General features: G+C 53.1%; 8 protein-coding genes across 8 annotated transcripts; 5 read left to right on the forward strand and 3 right to left on the reverse strand.

Moving 5' to 3' along the window:
• Positions 1–985: 985 nt before the first annotated feature.
• CPAR01_03967 (NADH-quinone oxidoreductase) lies at positions 986–2,017 on the forward strand (the record flags this gene model as incomplete). Its single annotated transcript, XM_060488251.1, has 3 exons — positions 986–1,028; positions 1,276–1,450; positions 1,567–2,017. 3 exons carry the CDS (start codon positions 986–988, stop codon positions 2,015–2,017), a joined length of 669 nt encoding a protein of 222 aa, XP_060352457.1.
• A 1,345-nt stretch (positions 2,018–3,362) lies between these two features.
• On the reverse strand, positions 3,363–6,204 carry CPAR01_03968 (HECT-domain-containing protein; the record flags this gene model as incomplete). The annotated part of the gene is made up of 7 exons (XM_060488252.1): positions 3,363–3,462; positions 3,517–5,521; positions 5,592–5,725; positions 5,785–5,890; positions 5,946–5,984; positions 6,044–6,069; positions 6,170–6,204. 7 exons carry the CDS (start codon positions 6,202–6,204, stop codon positions 3,363–3,365), a joined length of 2,445 nt encoding a protein of 814 aa, XP_060352458.1.
• An 847-nt stretch (positions 6,205–7,051) lies between these two features.
• CPAR01_03969 (uncharacterized protein) lies at positions 7,052–7,456 on the reverse strand (the record flags this gene model as incomplete). Its single annotated transcript, XM_060488253.1, has 1 exon — positions 7,052–7,456. A coding segment is annotated over one exon (405 nt), but the record flags the coding sequence as incomplete, so codon positions are not given.
• Positions 7,457–10,340: 2,884 nt separating this feature from the next.
• On the forward strand, positions 10,341–10,487 carry CPAR01_03970 (uncharacterized protein; the record flags this gene model as incomplete). The annotated part of the gene is made up of 1 exon (XM_060488254.1): positions 10,341–10,487. A coding segment is annotated over one exon (147 nt), but the record flags the coding sequence as incomplete, so codon positions are not given.
• Positions 10,488–10,644: 157 nt separating this feature from the next.
• Positions 10,645–11,386, reverse strand: CPAR01_03971 (RNA recognition domain-containing protein; the record flags this gene model as incomplete). The annotated part of the gene is made up of 3 exons (XM_060488255.1): positions 10,645–10,897; positions 10,972–11,228; positions 11,300–11,386. 3 exons carry the CDS (start codon positions 11,384–11,386, stop codon positions 10,645–10,647), a joined length of 597 nt encoding a protein of 198 aa, XP_060352461.1.
• A 1,814-nt stretch (positions 11,387–13,200) lies between these two features.
• Positions 13,201–13,854, forward strand: CPAR01_03972 (uncharacterized protein; the record flags this gene model as incomplete). Its single annotated transcript, XM_060488256.1, has 2 exons — positions 13,201–13,544; positions 13,605–13,854. 2 exons carry the CDS (start codon positions 13,201–13,203, stop codon positions 13,852–13,854), a joined length of 594 nt encoding a protein of 197 aa, XP_060352462.1.
• A 1,797-nt stretch (positions 13,855–15,651) lies between these two features.
• CPAR01_03973 (uncharacterized protein) lies at positions 15,652–16,278 on the forward strand (the record flags this gene model as incomplete). Its single annotated transcript, XM_060488257.1, has 1 exon — positions 15,652–16,278. A coding segment is annotated over one exon (627 nt), but the record flags the coding sequence as incomplete, so codon positions are not given.
• Positions 16,279–16,447: 169 nt separating this feature from the next.
• CPAR01_03974 (uncharacterized protein) lies at positions 16,448–17,529 on the forward strand (the record flags this gene model as incomplete). The annotated part of the gene is made up of 3 exons (XM_060488258.1): positions 16,448–16,528; positions 16,695–17,063; positions 17,134–17,529. 3 exons carry the CDS (start codon positions 16,448–16,450, stop codon positions 17,527–17,529), a joined length of 846 nt encoding a protein of 281 aa, XP_060352464.1.
• Between the last annotated feature and the right edge of the window lie 650 nt (positions 17,530–18,179).

Consider the following 18,179-nt stretch of genomic DNA (forward strand, 5'->3'; position numbering starts at 1 on the left):
TGGGAGGGAGGGCGCTAAGACTGCTCTGGGTGTTTTGCCCTTGTGGAAGTCACGAGAGATGACCTGAGGAAATATACTGCTTTTGAAGTTCTACCCCATTTCACTTTGCCTGCGCTTTACTCTTTGCTTGGCTGACAGTGTCTGGTCCGCAACGTGGATGGCGAAACATAATTTAACCATGGACAGCTAAGGCACTGAAGCACGACACACGATGCTAGTCTTGGAAGGGAACAACGGTGGGGTGAATCCCTTGTGTTTGTATGGCTCTGATCATAGTGCCCAGAGCCGACCTCTGCCTTGGTCCGTTCCTACGTGTTGTAGCCTTTGCTAGCCAATGAGAAGGGAAACGGCAGAGAGATAGGATAATTAGTCGAGCAGAGCCATCAGATGTATGATATCAGCTCAAAATTGCATGTCCTCGACAGCCACTCTCACCAATGACACTTAGAGGGTAACTAACTACTCGATATCATGGAGGGCAGTCCTCACCTGCTGACTACCAACCTAGTACTGCCCAAGGGAGCATGTATTTCTGCGCGACTGCACCACAGCAAAACCACAGCAAAACCACCTAAAAATTCTTAGAATTGGGTAGTCATGTGGCAAACGCTCCTAATTATTTGCTTCCGGTAGTGAAAGACTACCTGGTACACCAGACGACTGTACTCATGATAGATGTTCCGCTTTGATGACGGGCATATGTGTGCTCCCCCACGCGCTTACATAAGGCACGTCCAGACACCCGGACCATCCCGGCAGCCGGCCAGCCAATCAAAACGCCGCTAATGCAATTAGCGAGAAAAGAGGCGAAAACCATCAACGCTCGTCGACAACGTCAACCATCTTTCCCGAAAAGAGAGCCCCCCCGACCGTCTGCCTTTGAAAGTCGTCCTCCGCCGGCCGCCCCTCCCCGCGATAAACCCTCTCCACTCCTCACCAACTCAGTTTCTCCCGAAGAGGAATCGAACCAACTCGGATCACCAAGATGCTTTCCTCCACGAGGACAGCGGCCTCATTGGCCCTGCGAGGTAAGCTCTCCCCCGAGTCGTCGTCGTCTCCGGTCTACCGAGGAACCGGGACCGCAATCACCACACCACCAATCTCCCTTCGCGGGCTATCCAATTGCGCGGCTACCCGGACGATATCCCACGAGACCCTGTCATCAATCTCCAAGGAGACAATGGATGTGTCTCGCGGTCTCAATTGGAGCTCTTTTCTCAATGGGGAGGAAAGAGAAAGCCGAAACATTTGACTGACCTCAATTGGCCACTATAGCGAAGCCCACCGCGTCCATCACCCCCTTCAGAATCGCCGCCGCCTCAATCTCCTCCTCGTCACGAAAGGACGCCAGCCCCGCCGCTGCGCACTCGACCGGCCTCATCAAGAAGGAGCGCAAGGAAGTGCCCCTGGTTAGCCAGGAGGGCACCAAGGGTGTTTTGCAATATGCTCTGTACGGCCCCCTGTGTCCGCCCTGTCCCTCCTCATCATAAAATCACGCCCGATATCGATCAAGAGGAGCTCTTCTCCCAATGGCAATAGACACTAATCAAGCAATTCGTCGCACAGCACCTCCCTCGACGTAATAACGAACTGGGCTCGTCAGTCCTCCCTCTGGCCCATGACCTTCGGTCTCGCCTGCTGCGCCGTCGAGATGATGCACCTCTCCACCCCCCGCTACGATCAGGATCGTCTCGGAATCATTTTCCGTGCCTCCCCCCGCCAGTCCGACGTGATGATCGTCGCCGGCACCCTCACCAACAAGATGGCCCCCGCCCTGCGCCAAGTCTACGACCAGATGCCCGAGCCCCGCTGGGTCATCTCCATGGGCTCCTGCGCCAACGGCGGCGGCTACTACCACTACTCGTACTCCGTTGTCCGTGGCTGCGACCGCGTCGTCCCCGTCGACGTCTATGTCCCCGGCTGCCCCCCGACCTCCGAGGCCCTCATGTACGGCATCTTCCAGCTTCAGCGCAAGATGCGCAACACCAAGATCACCCGCATGTGGTACCGCAAGTAGATCCGCTGCCTCGTTGCAAAACTTCTCTGCGTTTTGGAGAGTTGGGGAAAACGAGAGGACGGAGAACGGATCACGGATTGAAAACGAGTCGGAGAGAGTATCGAGACGGCGTGGCCAAAGGTGGGCGGTACTTTTTTGTTGGACCGCACATTCAGTAAAAGAGAGGCAATTGGCGGTCCAGTAGAGGAGGAAAATGCCGAGGCCCGGAAAGAAGAGATTGAGGTACACCAGGCACGTCGGGGCTCTTTCATAACGGCAAGACTTGGGCTTCATGTTTTCTTTTGTATGCGGTTGCGTGCGTGGGCGTGGCAATGTACATATGCGGAGGGTTTCATCCGCAAACGATCGCTGTCGTGTAGATTACAAGTTCTGCCATCATTTCAAAACCATGTTTAACTAATTTCGCAGCCCCGTGTCGTGAGATGATCCCACCTTGGTGTGTATTGATGCTAGAGGGGAGGCTTCAGATTCAGATAAGAATAGGACGCAAACTCGGCTCATCGACAGCCATCGCGTTACCGAGTTTCATGGCTCTGCGACGTTGGCCGTCATCAATACTTTCTTTTTGCTCTCTTCTGAAGGTTGCCTCATGTCTGTTCTTCCACACCTATATTCAGGCCAAAGTAGACACTCTTTATCAATCCAGAGCGTGACAGAAAAAGAGAGACACAGATACGCGCAGTGGCACTCTCAGATGACGTATGTATGTATATAAACTATATATCTGATGCGGATATCGCACTGGAGTTGTGATGCCCGAGAATAATCAAATGCGCCCGTCATCCCTTTGCTTAGCTTTCCTGTCTCTTGCCCTCGGAAGGCCCTGGTCGTTCGAGCATCTCTCTCTCTCTCTCTCTCTCTCTTTCTCTCCTCCCCGAGGCGGTAAATTAAGTCCCTCCTTGCTGCGGACTCACTTCGCAGACATCTAAGGTTATCGATGCAAATTTGCCACACCCAAGGAGCTTTTTGGTACAACACAGTTTCCCCTTCGACAACTCTGCTCGTACTTTGCCACATTTCGACTCGAGTCGCTTCGTCTCGTCATCACTTTCCACTACCCCACCGCATATAGAAAGAAGAAGAAGAATCAGAGGTTTATTCCAAGTATCCCTACCGCACGCCGAACATCCGAATGAATTTGATGCTGTGAAATCATACTAGCAGTAGCTTCGAACCGAGCCCACCCCAACGTGTACTGGATGCAATGTGCTTCGCGCATGCTCTCCTCACATACAGCGGTGAAGATCCAGCCACTACGTGGCGAAGGCTCGTGCTTTCATCGTCCTTTTTGCGCATGCTTAAACGCATACGCAAAGACATGAGCCCCATCGGACGTATGAGGCATCTATTCTTGACCGAAGCCCATAGTCTCTTCAACGGCAATTGTAAGCTTCTGCTGGAGCATTTCCAGACTCTTGTATGGCGGCAGGTCCAGTCGGTTGAAACTAGAACAAGGTTAGCGGTTGAACTTCAGCATGCTGCGGGTGAGAGTATCTTACCATGTGTGCGCCTTGGGAAGATTGTTAATCTCTCCAGCCTTTTCGATTGTAAATCTTCTGGGACCGTCACTTCCTTGCAAATCCTTGAAACCGTTGACCGGGATACGCGATGTACCCGTCGCGAATTGGAGTAGACGCGACTTCTGCTCTCCATCCCATGAACGAATCGTCTGCCAGAAGAACTGAATGACCTCGTCCGACTCTGTGTATCCGCGGTAATCGGTGTGCTTCTTCCAATCATCCACATCAATCTCAGCAATACCACCAATGAGCAACTCAAGCTCACGTTCATCGAAAACGTTGACCAAGTCCTGAGGGATGAGCTCGTGGAAGCCATCCTTGAAGGCTTGGAATTGCTCCGCAATACGCTTCTCGATTCTCCACTTCACCATGAGATCAACGTACTCCTTCTTGTTCTCGTTCGTGACGTCGATGTCGCGACCGCCGGGAATGAGGTCCTCCACGGTCATAACGCCGAAGCGCTCGTCCTCAGTGGAGAATGTCTGTTCCAGAATTCCTCCAGAAATGTCGTTGTCAAGCATCCACTGCAGAGAGCGATGGAAGTCGGCATCCACACCTTCCATGTCGGCTAGAACGACCGACTTGCCCAGAATCATCTTGTACAGGGCTCCGATGAAGAAGGCATCGAGGAAACGACGGTGGAAAATCGCCAGACCAACAACACGACCAATGAACTTGAAGTAGTTCAAATGCTCGGGGTTGATACCGGAGTGGGGGTTGATTTGAAGGGTGTAGTTGTCGTGGGCGGAGTACTCGAACAGGCAGTAGAACGGGTTGAACATCTCGTGGGAGAGAAGGAAGAAGAATTCTCTGGACAGACCACCATAATCCAAACCATCCTCACCATCGAATTTGATCATGAGACGCTTCTTCAAATCAGTAGCAGACTGCCGAGTGATTTCTGCAAAGGAGTCCTCAAAGATATGAGACCGCCGCACCTTGATGTGGCACTGTCCGGAAAGGATGCGCATCGCAGGTTGCGAGCGGAAGTAAATGAGTTTCCTTCTGAAGTCGCGCTTGTACTGCGGTACGTTCTGATCCAGGGATGACGGCAAACGAGGGTCGTCCCACGTTGTTGTCTTTGTGTTGTGGTCCACGAAATACACTCGAGCAGTGTTCGTGAGACGCATCTCCCAACCACTTGGCAAAGGTCCCAATTGAGAGACGGGTTGTTGCTGGATGGTGCCGTTCTGGGCATTCTGGCCTCCATACATACGGATGTACTGCTGGCGGCGGGGGTCAACCCAGGTAGTCGTACGAGTGTTGTGGTCCACGAAGTACGGGCGACCTTCTGGAGTCCATCTCTGTTCCCAACCAGGCGGCAGCTCGCCAGTGCCCGGACTCGTTGCTCCAGTGTGCATCATCGTAGCGTTGTTTGCGCTTTGAGCGGCTGCTTGCTGAGCTTGCAAAGTCGGGGAGCTCGCGCCGGTTCGATCCTCGGGAAGGGTTCGGTTCTGGTGTCTCTGGCGCTCCACTTGAGTTGCGGCTTCACGATCATTCCTCTGTTCCACAGCCCCCGCAACGGTCGGTCTGTTCCAGCTCGTAGTTCTGGTGTTGTGATCAACATAATATGTGCGGCCAAGGTTATCCTCTCGGCGTTCCCAGCCGGCCGGCAAGCGCCCTTGCGCATCTTCGAAGGGGCTCAGTGTGCTAGAGTTGCGTGCCGGAGGCGGGCCACCATTGGCGGCCGGAGGGGGACCGGTGGAAGTCATGCTCGCAGGTCGGTGCGGCAGGTTTACTTGAGAACCAGGAGCTGGGCCGCCATTCGGAACACCCATGGCCGAGCCTGGTCTAGCGTCAGCCGCCGGGGCCGAGAGCGTCGAAAGGCTGGACCCTTGGGCAGGCGGGACGAGTGAGGGACGGCTTGATGATGCTTGCCCGGCCCGCGCGGGTGTGGTGAGGTTTGTTGACAGGTTTACGATCAGCTTGCCGTGCACAACTAAGTTATCGGTCGATTTCTTGAGGTCTCGCGTGAGCATTTGATCTGTGGGGCGCCGCATTCGTCAGTCAAGTCTGGCGACAACGCAAGCAGGAATGCGGCAAAAGAGTGTTACCATCGGCGTCCGGTGCCAGCTCAATCACATCGCCAATCCTAACGTTGATTACGCCAAGGAAACCTTGGTCCTTCTTCTTGAACTTCTTCTGGTCAAATACCTGAACCGCGAGAATGGTGTCTTCGTTCACGTTGCTAAATGATGTCAGAGGGAGGTTTTGGCCGCGATGAACATTTTGAGGACTACAACATACAGGTCGAAGCTCTCGTTCCAGTATGGGTTCAAAGTTCGTTTCTGTGCACTCGTAGTCTTGGTCTGGTCTCCGTTGACGGTGATGACGGCGAAGGGATCCGGAAACCCTGTTTTTCATGTTAATGGTTTGTTCCAACGAAACGGAAGAGGGTGAGGGCGTACGGAAGACATCTCGCTTGTACAAGCCATCGGCGGCGATGACTGCGTTGAAGTTAGTATTGATGGTCGTTGCGCGGAGGATCAACTTGGGGACGACGAACTCGTTACTCGGAGGTTGGGCTTGCGGCTACAGACAGCAGAGTTAGCTCTCGTGATTGTTCAGTGTTGGTGACGTCCAGATGGCAGCGTCTACGGACTGATGGAAAGAGACCAGATGCGTTACTTACTTGGGCTGCCCGGCATCATTGCGGGAGGAACTCATTTCGTCGCGGGATAGCCAGCGACAACGGTGTCGACTCCCAGAATATCTGGCGTGCTCAGGTCAAGGTCGTTCGTTCTTGGAACAGATGAGGGGTTAGGCGGACGTTTCGTGGATGACGTTTGGAAAGTGACCGGTCGCGGCGATATGGCGGAAAGGATTGTCGACGACAATCGGGACCGGAATATAGCAAAAGGATGCTTTTGCTGGTGAGAGGTAGCGTAGTGCGGATTGGCGTTGACGACGACGACGACAAGGACGACGGCGAAAGGCAGAGCTGAGGCTGTGCAGTGCTGTGCAGTGCAGAAAAGCCCCCCGCTTCAACGAGCCAAGTGGGCTGGGTTTTTGGGGGCCTTGGAGTTCCCTTCGGGGGTGCGGCGGATGATAAGGTGACGCGGCGGGCGGGAAGACCGAGCGAGGCTAAGAAAACAGCGGAGGAACAGTGAGGATACTGGCGAGATCGAATCGAACCAGCGATGCAGTAGACTTTATTGGCCGTCTCTGTATCAATCTATCTCCGGAGAGCGACAAAAGGTCGACCGGTGGGATTCGATGGGAGGGAGTTTGAAGGTTGAAGATGGAAGAGACAGGATGGAGCGAATTTGGTGTTTTGGCAAGGTAAGTCAGCCAGTCGCCCCCGTCTGAGCGCTTGTCAAACGGTACGGAGTACGTGTGTGCGAGTGGATTTTGTCTCCGGTCGGAAGTTCGCAGCAGAGGAAAGAAGGTTGTTAGGCGTGATGCGGGAGGTGAGGTATGCGGTGGGTAGGAGGAAGTGTCAGGTTCAGCGCTTTCTGACTCTGAGAGGTGCTCCAGTATGCGGCGTGCGGCGTGCGATGAGCCTGTGCTTCCATCAGCTTTCACCCTTAATGACCTCAGCAGGGTGGCAGACGGGAGCAGTGATTACGGCACCTGCAGCAGCGGTAACAGCGACGCAGCTGTAGTGGCAGGGCAGTGATGTCCACTGTATCCGTAGGTAAGGCAGGTCAATAGGTACCTTAAGGTAAGCTGGCGTGGCTGGTAAGGTCAGATACTGATGGTGAGCATAGGATGAGGTGAGTGTCCTGGGCGATTCCCAGCTCGGTTCGACATGGAGAGCCAAGGAACCTGGAAGTGCGGATGGCGAATCCCACTTGTTAGCACTTGGCGGGGCCCAGAGGTCACTGTGGGGTACCACGGAAAGCGGGCAAAACCTCTCGGCGGTGGTCGGGTTGGGTCCACAATTCGAGACCCACCTCAACTCACTCCTGGTGAGCACCTTGAGAGAAGTGTAAGTATTCTTCACCCATGAACCTCACCAAGATCAACTGCATCTCATAAGAAGTCGATTGCGCTTTAATAACTCGTAGACATCCCATGGCTTTGGTGATGCCATGGCATTTTCTTGGGAAGATGTGTCAGCAGATTCTGACCGGAGGGCTGTCTGACAAAATGAAACGACAGATGAATGTGAGATACAAGTGTACATGACGTCTCAGCCCAGACTGATTGACGATGGACAGACCTTAGTTAAGTGCTCCATCTCTCGACTTATCTTGCTTACCACAGCAGCTTTGCCATGGCATTTAGAAGTGGCGAACAGCTTTATCTCCTTCAAGAGACATGTATAGTCGGTATAGTGACTGCGTTCTCCATCTGTCCGTATATCATACATTGTCTAATGTTGCCACTCTTCTATCCTGTCTTCTTACCAGGTATATACAGCATCCAGCTTGAGCTACAGTTCGGGACTGGAATATGGATGTGAAGCAAGTACCTCACCTTAACTCTCTTGCAAGTGCCTCGCCAAGAACAACGAATGGCAGCGCAGAGAGAAGAAATGGAAATCAAAACAAACCAGAACGAGTGGCAGGGCCTCCAGCTTTTTCCTAAACTTCTAAACGCTGTTCCCAATGGTGTTTCGGATGCCCATGGCCGTCAGAAAGCTGCCAATCCCACGCGCCCCCTACCTGCCTTTTGCCTGTACCTGCGGTGCTGCGGTGCCCTGACTGACTGGCATGGCCAAGTCTTTTCACCCTTGCCCCGTACTTTACCCAGTCGAGTCCCGTCAAGCTGGGGGCTCGAGAGAGTCGAGAGAACGACCTAACAACCTGCCGCTCGGTACGGATCCCTGCCGACCTCACCTGTACCCTGACCCGCGCCGCCGTGCTAACAGTTGGGACTGAGGGAGGGAGGGAAGGGGTGCCCGAAAGGCTTGGGAGGCCCCTCAGTTCGGGCCGTAGACACTGCCAGACACAGCAGACAGAGAGTCTAGAACCTGACCAAGCGATTGTATGAGCAGATGCCACTCTTTACATAATCTCTCGTGGCGATTTGAAATCAGTATTATCAACAAGAAGTTTCTGCTCTTGTTTCTTCGCCTTCAAGTTTTCCCGCCGATAGGAGAATGTTTGAATTCGTAATCTGTATTTCTCATTGTCTGCTCTCGAAAGGAACTTTTCTCGAGAGTCTCTCGCTAGAAGCACGAACCTACCGGGACGCGAGAAAGCAGAAACGGCGCATTGTTGCTCGTCCCATCCACCACCAACCCCCGGCTCCCCGAACCTCATGCGCTACGGCCACCCTCTCTTTCTCACCTCTCTGTGTCTTCCGTCTCTCTATCTCTATCTCTCGCTTCTTGCCTGTGTCTCTCCATCATACAGTAACCTACTCATTCAAGATCCTCTTAAGCATAATAGCTCAATTCATCAGCGCCATCTTCCCTAATGCTGGCTTTCCGAGGATTGCCTCAAGCTGGAGGGGGCATATTCGTTGATGCCCCGGCACGTCCAGTCCGTTCCCCCCCTCATCCCTCCCGACGGTCCAACCGTCACATCCATCCACATCCCTTCTTTTTGCTTCGGCGCGAAAGCACAGTGAACAAGAAGCGGCATAGGGTATACCATAAATAAACAAGAGACCAGCCCAAACACAGTCGTCTGCCCAAAAGTTCCCATCCAATCACCTCCCGCCTATGTCCCAATTCCTTTCCTTTGGGAAAGGACAAAAACAAGGGGAGGGGGGACCCTGCAATCCAATCGCTGCCGCGGGACCATGGGGGAATACACTGGGCAGAGAGAGAGAGAGAGAGAGGTAGGGAAGGGATCTCACGGCATCGCAACCGACAGAGTCCAGCAAGCACGTGCCGCAGAGGCGCTTCGCTTTCTGCTGATTCCCACAACCAATCTTTTGTGCGGGAAGAACACCCTCTTGCCCTTCCTCTTTCAGGGCAGTCTTGCGTGCGTTTTCATGGACAGGTTAATTCCCAATGTTCGATTGAGGCCCCCTCGAAACCCACTGGGGACAGCCACTTCCGTGTGTCAGCTCGCGCGGGAGGGAGGGATGGATGCTTAGGAGCCCGTCCTGAGGCGGGCAACTGTGCGCCCGGGTCGGGCGGCGTCGTGGGTCACCTGCGGAAGGACGGCACCACTAGGCTTGTCCGCCCGTCTCGTCTTGTTGATGTCCCGGCTCCATGGTTTTCACATGACTTGTCACTTGGCAGTCGGTATTCATGACGTATAGGTTTCTCCTTCTATACAGGAGAATTTGGATATCGTGATCCTACACATGTTCATGTTCAATTGAATGCCGGTTGCTCGGCCTTTGGGTTTTAAAGAAACATTGTAGAGCGACTGTACTTGGCAAAGGTGTCATCTCATTCCGGGCCTTTCCCAGCAGAAGCTATATTAAGTGGTCAGAACATGCTAGGATAAACTCAAAGAGACATGTACATTTCGTAGTTCACTTGAATGTTATGCGAAGAGCTCTCTGGGGGGGGGGGGGCGTTCCTCAGCACCTGTGATAATCTCAGAAAGGATTTCGTTTTTTTGATTTCCCACAGATGTACGATGATAAATCCACGCGCTCTGCAGACTTAATGAAGGAAAGACATTGTCAGGATTTCTCGAATCAAGAACCAGAACCTGGAGCAATTTCGACCTAAAGAAGTCGAAGAACAGGAACGTACGTCTCTCCTTCTACAGCAGCGTAGTCCATGTATCTACACAGAGTCATTTCTCTCCTCACTGATACATCACAGCGTCCTAACACCCGGTTCCGATTTAACTGCGGTGGATATATGTGCCTTTTCACGTAGTCCGGCCCAGCATGTGATATCTGCTGGCCCAGATCGCAATGAGTCTCTTGGTAGGCGTCATACTCCTGTTCATCACATTCGGCCACCACTGCCTGTAATAACCAAATCACGCATCGATCTACAAACTGTCATTCCACGGGTGTTACTCTTTGTCCAAAATTGTACTCTGAGATGCGGTGATTCATCCATCGAAATTGAAATACTCGTCGACTGAATGTAAAAGCCTGACCAATCCCTGAACGCCATATCGAATCTTTCTCCTTTCCCTACCGTCCTGTATGTTACAATCGAAGCAATGAATCGCGTCGCACCCTCTCATTTGGGCTACTAGACATAAGCGAGTCCTCGAGAGGCGTCACTCTGCCTAATGCCTAATAAGGGGTGTATCCTCCTCTGCCCCGGCCGCGGTAGCCTCCACGGTAGCCACCGCGAGGCGGGAAACCGCCACGGCCGCCAAAGCCGCCGCGACCTCCTCTCCCGCCGCCACGACCGCGGCCGCGAGACATGCCGGGGATATTGGTGCGCTTGGGGACGACCTTGAGGTTGCGGCCCTTGAAGACGCTCTCGTTGAGGACCAGGGCCTGGGCAACGAGGCTGGGCTCGGTGAACTCGACGTAGGCATATCTGTAGTGCAAAGCGCATGTTAGTCTCTGAGCCATTTTTCGGGCGCGTTTCTCGGGTGGGCTTCCGTAACGTACCCCTTGGGCTGTCCAGTGAACTTGTCCAACAAAATGGTGACGCGGTTGATAGAGCCACAGCTCTGGAAGTGAGCTTGAATCTCCTCGGGCGAGGCAGAGTAGTCGACGTTGCCGACAAAGATACTGCGGCTGTCGATATCCTCCTTGTTCTCTGAAAGTTCCCGGCTCTGTTGGTCGAGGCTGGCTTGCATTTCGCGCAACTTGGCGGCCTCCTCTTCCATCTCGGCTACCCGCCTCTTCATCGCAGAGATCTCCTCCTACGGTCTTCTGTCAGTTTAACCTCCTCTTATCTGCGAAAGCCAGTGATGAATCAAGGCTCTTTGCGCACCTCATCGTGGCCATCTTCCTCGCCGACGCTGTTGTTCTCGACGTTGTGGTCCTCCACAGGGGTATCCTCGGGCTTGACGTCCGCCATGGCTATAAGATTGGGCAGTCGTTGTTGATTTTGTGACGGCTCTGGATAGGATAGGCTATTAGCTATCGATGCTAGAAGAGAGAAGGGAGAAATGGTGCGACAAGGCAGACGCGCCCTTTTTAAGGCGACCGCAGCCTCGGGAGGGGTCCGCTCGCTCAAAGCTGTTCGCGCACACAAAGAGTTATAGTTGGGGCGGGAAATACTCACAGCTGTAACGACCGCAATTGACAAGCTCAGATCCTGAGCTGATTTGATGCAGCAGCTTGCGCAAAAGCTGGACAAGACAGGAGCTGGAGGTTGAGGTAGACGTAGTGAAGGTATCCAGGAATTCTGATGCCAATGGGTACAGGTAGGGGGAAAATCCACGGTTTAGCCGGACGCTCCGATAAGAGATAAGAGCTCCGACCTCAAGCTTTCGTCAACGGACTCGGAGCTACAAACGCATGCCCAGTTTCTCCAAATGTTTGAGGAATGCTTTGCAGATATTGCAGACTCAAAGATAAAGGCAAACTTCTAGTTTCTGCTTCAAAGTGCCTAAGGTGACGTAGGAAGGTACAACGGGCGAGCAAAGTCATGACCGGTCAACCCGGGAAAGCACCTTGTCTAGCGGGATTCCGGAGCTACCTAGCTGTGCCCGCCGCTGGCCATGTAGATACCTTCCAAGATTATTTCCTCTGGAGTAAGATACGGATATTGATAGTTCCGCGTACATGAAGGGCAGCCTTTTATACTTTTTGGTGACAGTTCTAATCAAGACAGATTTGATCCGTGAGGTACTCTGTTCATAGGCACACCTCGCGCTGGTCCCATCCGAAGGCTCCATTCCAGCCTAGGTACTCTTGATGTCGTGGTCTGGGACATCCGGCGGATGACTCTGGCAAACGAGACATTCTGGCGAGTGTTGCCCGTCGATGGATTCTTGATCGACCAGCGAAACAAAGGAACGTATTCAACCCGTGAATCTTTCCCTCTTTCCTCATCTTTACCTTATTACCCTTACCGCCCGGTGAACTCTTTACCTGGGCAAGACCTCAATCGATTTTTGGCACTGACTTCAATAGCTTTTGCTAGATTGATTCAATGGTCTCAAGACTAAGCAGGTATCGCGTCGAACCCTGGCCATGTTACATTGGAAATTTCCACCTGTGCTGTCATAGCGGGGGCAGTCACTGTTTACATACTATTCAAGCAGCGCAGAACATTGGGTACATGTCGGACGGGACCCCTTGAGTCCTGACACAATTTACCAAGCCGATCTCAATCGTCAGCAACATGGCGCCAGACCTCCCCAGTCTCCGGATTGCTCGTCCATCCGTGATCCACCCGGATCCGAGTCCGAAATCATTGCGGAAGCACCAAAATGCCCGCACATGGAGAATCTGGTACGTCTCACTCCAGCCCAGTATTGAAACGCTCTTGGAAGTTGTCGTCCCATACCAAATGAGGTGGTGTAGCGTCTTAGTCAGCAGCCCCAAGTACAGGATTGCGGCACCCGCGCCTCGTGCGCTTGTCGTCGAATGCCCACGTGTGACGTCGCTGAAGGTGCACTGCGTCAGCACCGCATCGCCGGGTTGCCGGCTATCCTCCTTGGCCCCGGATTTTGGTTTTGTGTTTCTGTTATCTTTTTCCTCGCCCGCGCTCCATCCCGCTTCACCGCGCGAAGGGGAAGGATCTGCTCGCCCGGATAGGCTGCGACATCACGATCGTTGTGCGCGCTCGCTGCGCAGTATACTTCGTATTACCACGGCCAGCCAAAGACCCTTGCTTTCCTGTCGTGTCCTGAATGGGTGGGACCTTTTTCTTAATCAGAAACCATGGCGTCCGACGATGAATCGATCCGGCCTCTGCTGTGGTCCTTCTCCGGGTTCCGCGAGAACAGACGGCCGGCGCCGATCAGGCGACAGCTGAGCCAGTCACGGACCAGCCTCCAAGATGTGCTCGCATCTCGGAAGAAACACTATGCCGTGCTGGCCCTCGTATCACTGGATGTCGCCGCGCTCATGGCCAACATCTTTGTCGAGCTCGTCGCCTGCGATATGAAGCGGGAAGACGAGCCGTGGGTCAAGAACACGCGCGAAGGTCTCACCATTGCGGGCCTCGTGTTTAGCTCTCTGTTCTTGATCGAACTCGTATTGTGCGTTATTGCATTTGGATGGAGGTGAGATGAACCCCCAAGAGCACGCAATGAACAAGCCATCACTTACTCAGACCGTGATAGGTATTTTGCAGAGTGGTTTCATCTACTCGATGGCATCGTTATCGTGGCAAGCTTTGTTATCGACGTGCTCTCGCACGGCATCGTGGAAGAGATTGCTTCCCTCGTCATTGTGTTCCGTCTCTTCAGATTTGTCAAAGTGGTCGAGGAGATGAGCATGGGGGCCGCGGAGAGGATGGAGGGACTCGAGGAGCAGCTGGCAGCTCTAAGGAGAGAGAATGGAGAGATGAAGAGACAGTTGGCACGACGATGATTTGGAGGCATGTTTCTGGTATTCTGGCATTACGGCATTGGTGGCAGCGCTTTCATGTGATGATCGATACCCTTGGGGAACATACTAATGATAATGAACGATCTGGCACATGAGGAGCGCGTTTTGCAAGTACCCTAGTCTGAAGGTGTTAGGTACTGTTTCTCTGAATGGGCCAACTTTGTCTGACCGAATAAGATATTCTTTTGTCAAGATGACGCTACTGCAACCCAAAAGTGATGGGGGAGCATGCAAAACACACTGCTGATCTATATACTTCAAATGCCTCGATCCGAAGCATGCGCAATCACTGGGCGACGAAGACGCCGATGGCTTTTGCTAGAGGTAGAAAAGAGCTTGTTTGACGGGTCCGGGGTAGCTGCCGTCAGTTGTTGCTTGACCAACCGCGGACTAGTCAACAACTCTGATCGGCTTGGGCTTCAGATCAACGTTTCGATCTATGGATCGAGGTTGGACCATTGGGCTGCGGGCATGATGGTGACGGCCGGACTTTCGGGGGCAGACGCGGTGGGGGGATGTGGTACGTTGGCCGGCAGAGAACCTCCGCGATGCAACGCCAGCCGCCCCAACTACTACTGCAGCTCGTATTGCTCCTCTTACTGCAGATACTATGCAGTCGCCAGCGAGGAGGTAGCCATTGGGCTATGTGAGACCACTTTACAATATTCGCCTCCTCAACGTCCCGCCACGCTCCGTGTTCGAGGTGCATCAGCGGATACCCCGAACACAAGAACGAGAATAGCATCAGGCAAACGCGCCAATGTAGCGCCAATGGGCAAAAGACGTTGGATACGAACATCGGAAAGGGCGAGATCGCAAGAAAAGTGGCTGTACCTGCCCCATTCAGCCCCGATAAAAGAACATCAATATATTGAAGTATGAAATGGCATAGGCTGATAAGCTGTTTACAGTCATGTATTCTGACGCGCAAAAGACAATTACGGCGTTTGGACCAGCGACGAAAAATGCAACACAAAAGCACAACACGGACACCGCAACAAGGGACGGGACCCAATAAAACTCGAGCCAAGAACAAAGCAGCGGCCAGTCAAAGGGCCACGCTTGTTGTGTCTTGATATCGGGAAATAAGCATATCAAAATCTTGACTGGCGAGCCAAAATACCGGTCAACGGGTAAACCGCTACATATGCAGCAAAAAGAGGTCAAAGCCTTTGCAGGAAAAACAACAGACGACAGCTGCGCCGTTCGTGTTTAGATCAGATGCTTCGAGACCGGCTGCAGTCAGCCGCAATTCCCATGGCTTTTCCTCTGTATTGAATAGTTGAATGGTGTTCATTGCCACATGAGATCTACGGATACGGATCATGACTTTTTCCCAACACGCAACTACGCATACGGATACCACCAGGAAACGGCACTTGCGTTTGTGGTGCAACGCATCCTTTGAGGTTCGCACGCCCTACCCTTGCTTCCTTACGGCAGAACGGGCCAAGGGGGTAAGAAAAACAACGGCCCCAGAAAGAGGGATCATTGTCCAATCAACAGCCCTTCAAATCGACTGCCCCCCTTGTCCACGAACAAGATTAGACTTCATCTCGACGTCCGGGCCCCATGTTCGCGCCGCCATCGTTCGAACCTCGCTCCGTTTGACTTACTCCCGTTTTTCCTTCAATCGATCGTACCACCTTCTTTCTCGGCAGCGCTGCACAATATATTGGAATGTAGCATAGCTGCCGAACCAGACACGGGAAGGCAATATGTTCTGCATCCTGGTCCGCCACAGAGGGGAGCACGGCACGGCAACTAGAAACCAAGCCCTCAAGTGAGACTGGTCTCTACGGATACTGCCCAAAGAGAAAGAAAGGGGGTATCAGCGGAGGGGACGGCCAGCCGCGTACGGGTTGTTCCAGCCTCTTCAGCCCTGATGGCCCGATTGTTTCTTCACCAACAATTTCGAAGCATTCCTCCAAATTGTCAAAGAAAATCCCCATCCTCCAGAAACGCCCACGGCCTCGAGCTAGAAGGCTGGAGAAACACACAAGGTGCGCGTGCGCTGCACAGCATTTTCCACACCATATTCTTACAAACGGTTGCCCCCTTCCCTTTCGTCCTTGCTTGATGCTAGCAATTGGACGGGGATTGGGGTTGGGTAGTTTCTACAGCCGAAAGTGGGAAGATTTAGGCGGGGATTGGCAGGGACAACAGGGTTACAGGGACCTTTCTTTCAAGGTAAGAAGTCTCGTCCTCCTAATCCTCTCTGCCTCTCTCTTTGCAGGCCGGGGCTTGACGCCATCACCATATTCACGGTGTCGGTCTCCAATACCCACTCCCCTTTTTGCTGCTGGCGCCGCTGCAGAGGGCGGATATTGTTTCCTTTTCTCCTCACCCTCTCTACTTTCCCACTGCCGCTGCTACCTCACTGTCACACGCATATCGGATACATAGAAGGAATACGGGGGCCCTAGCAGAGTAGCCTCATCAATCTCCATCAGTCAAGCAAGAATCCCCGAACCACCAAACCCCTGGAGATGCGGCTTGATGGGGGCCCGCTCCCCCCTTCCATCCTATCTGTCCCTCCACTTTGTTGGCTCCTCTGCCTGGAGTAGAAGAGAAAATGCCTGACGGGCCTATCACATATTCGAATTCGCTAGCGTCGCGCGCCACTGCTTTTGCCCTCCTCGGCCTAGTCGAGGGGGTGCGTGGAGTTGCTTCTCCTCGATCCTGATGCTAGTTCACTTTCCCACCCCCAGCCAGCGGGTGCTCCCCCCCCCCCCCCAAGAGGATCATAAAAGTCCGGATACAACGTTTTGTGATGAAATTGCTGCCGTTCCCTAATTTGCTTAATATACTCCATCTGCCAGCCCTTCGCTCTCTCTTCTCTTTTCCTTTCCCTCCTCCTCCCCTTCCGTAATAAGCCTCCGCCAACCCACTGTTCATCAAAAACAGCTTATTTCGTCTTCGACAAACCTAATTCTCCTCGGTTCGTCCAGTCACTCGCTAAAGTCTTTGAGACTCTTTACATTCGTTGGAACCACCATACAACCGTCGTTCTCGATAACCAATACAACCCCGTAATAATCGACTTGACCGTCAAAAAAACTTTCCACACACTCAAAATGAAGTTCTTCTACCCTCTCGCTCTGGCCCTCGCTGCCGTTGTTGCCGCCGCCGATGATGACTGCGACGCCGCTCCCATCGTCGAGGCCTGCCTGACCAGCGAGAACGCAAAGGTAAATAAAACCCACAGATACTCTGAACAACCTCAACAACAACCGACAACTAACACTACGTTCTCTTTAGGTCAAGGACTGCAACGCCACCGACTACGACTGCCTTTGCGCCGCCTACCAGGCCGTTGCCACCTGCTACAACAACTGCCCCAAGGACTCCCGCGCCGCGCCCGCCCAGGGCCAGGTGACAATCTACTGCCAGCAGGCCTCCCTCTACGGCTCCGCCGCCATGCGCAAGACCCAGTCCGTCGTCTCGGCCACCGGCTCCGCCTCCGCTGCCGTCGCTTCCAACTCGGCCTCCGCTACCGCCGCCGCCACCGGCACCAGCGCCTCTGGCAGCTCTGCCTCTGCCACCGCCTCGGCCAGCTCCAGCTCCAGCTCCGCCAACATTGGCGTCGGCCAGCTCGCCCGCAACACTGGCGGTGTTCTCCTCGCCGTTGCCGGTGTTGTTGCCGCTGTCCTCTAAACGAACGACATAAATATCTTTTGCAAGATAATGCACATAATCTTCCCTCCTCCCAAAATTCCATCTAGGAAAAGGGGTGTTGGGGAACCAAGATACCAAAACATCATGTCATTTAAAGCGATTATGTTTACGGTGCTCAAGAGATTTCTGGCAATGTTTTTTTGTCAAAGACTTACAGGACAGGATAGGACCTGATTTAACGGAGCATATGTGGCACACCCAATCGAGAATTTGGGGCCAAGGAAACAGGGGAACGGCGAAAGAAAAACCAAACCACCATTTGTATATGCTTAATCTTTGTAATTACCTAATTCCAATCCAGCCCTTCATGAAGTTCACTTTTCATGGACGAGAGAGAGAGAGAATCAGGTTCAACAGGAAAGAAAGAGAGAAAGCATGTGCTATCAAGATCCCGTTGTTGATATTTGTGAGGTCGCTCGACGTATGTTTCCAACTTTTCACTCCTCTGCTGCTGCTGCTGCCGCCTGAAAAGGGACTTAACACGAACCAAGTACCTTATGCATCTGACATTCTGATTTGGTGACTATGCAGTAGCCCAAGTTACACAGCATTACACGAAGAAAAAGAATTGAAGAAAATACAAAGTGAAATCCACGGAAACCATTTCTTAAATGTCTTCAAGAGACCCC

Source organism: Colletotrichum paranaense, assembly GCF_030867605.1.
Source record: "Colletotrichum paranaense strain IMI 384185 chromosome Unknown Scaffold_3.1, whole genome shotgun sequence".
In the NCBI taxonomy this organism is placed as follows: domain Eukaryota; kingdom Fungi; phylum Ascomycota; class Sordariomycetes; order Glomerellales; family Glomerellaceae; genus Colletotrichum; species Colletotrichum paranaense.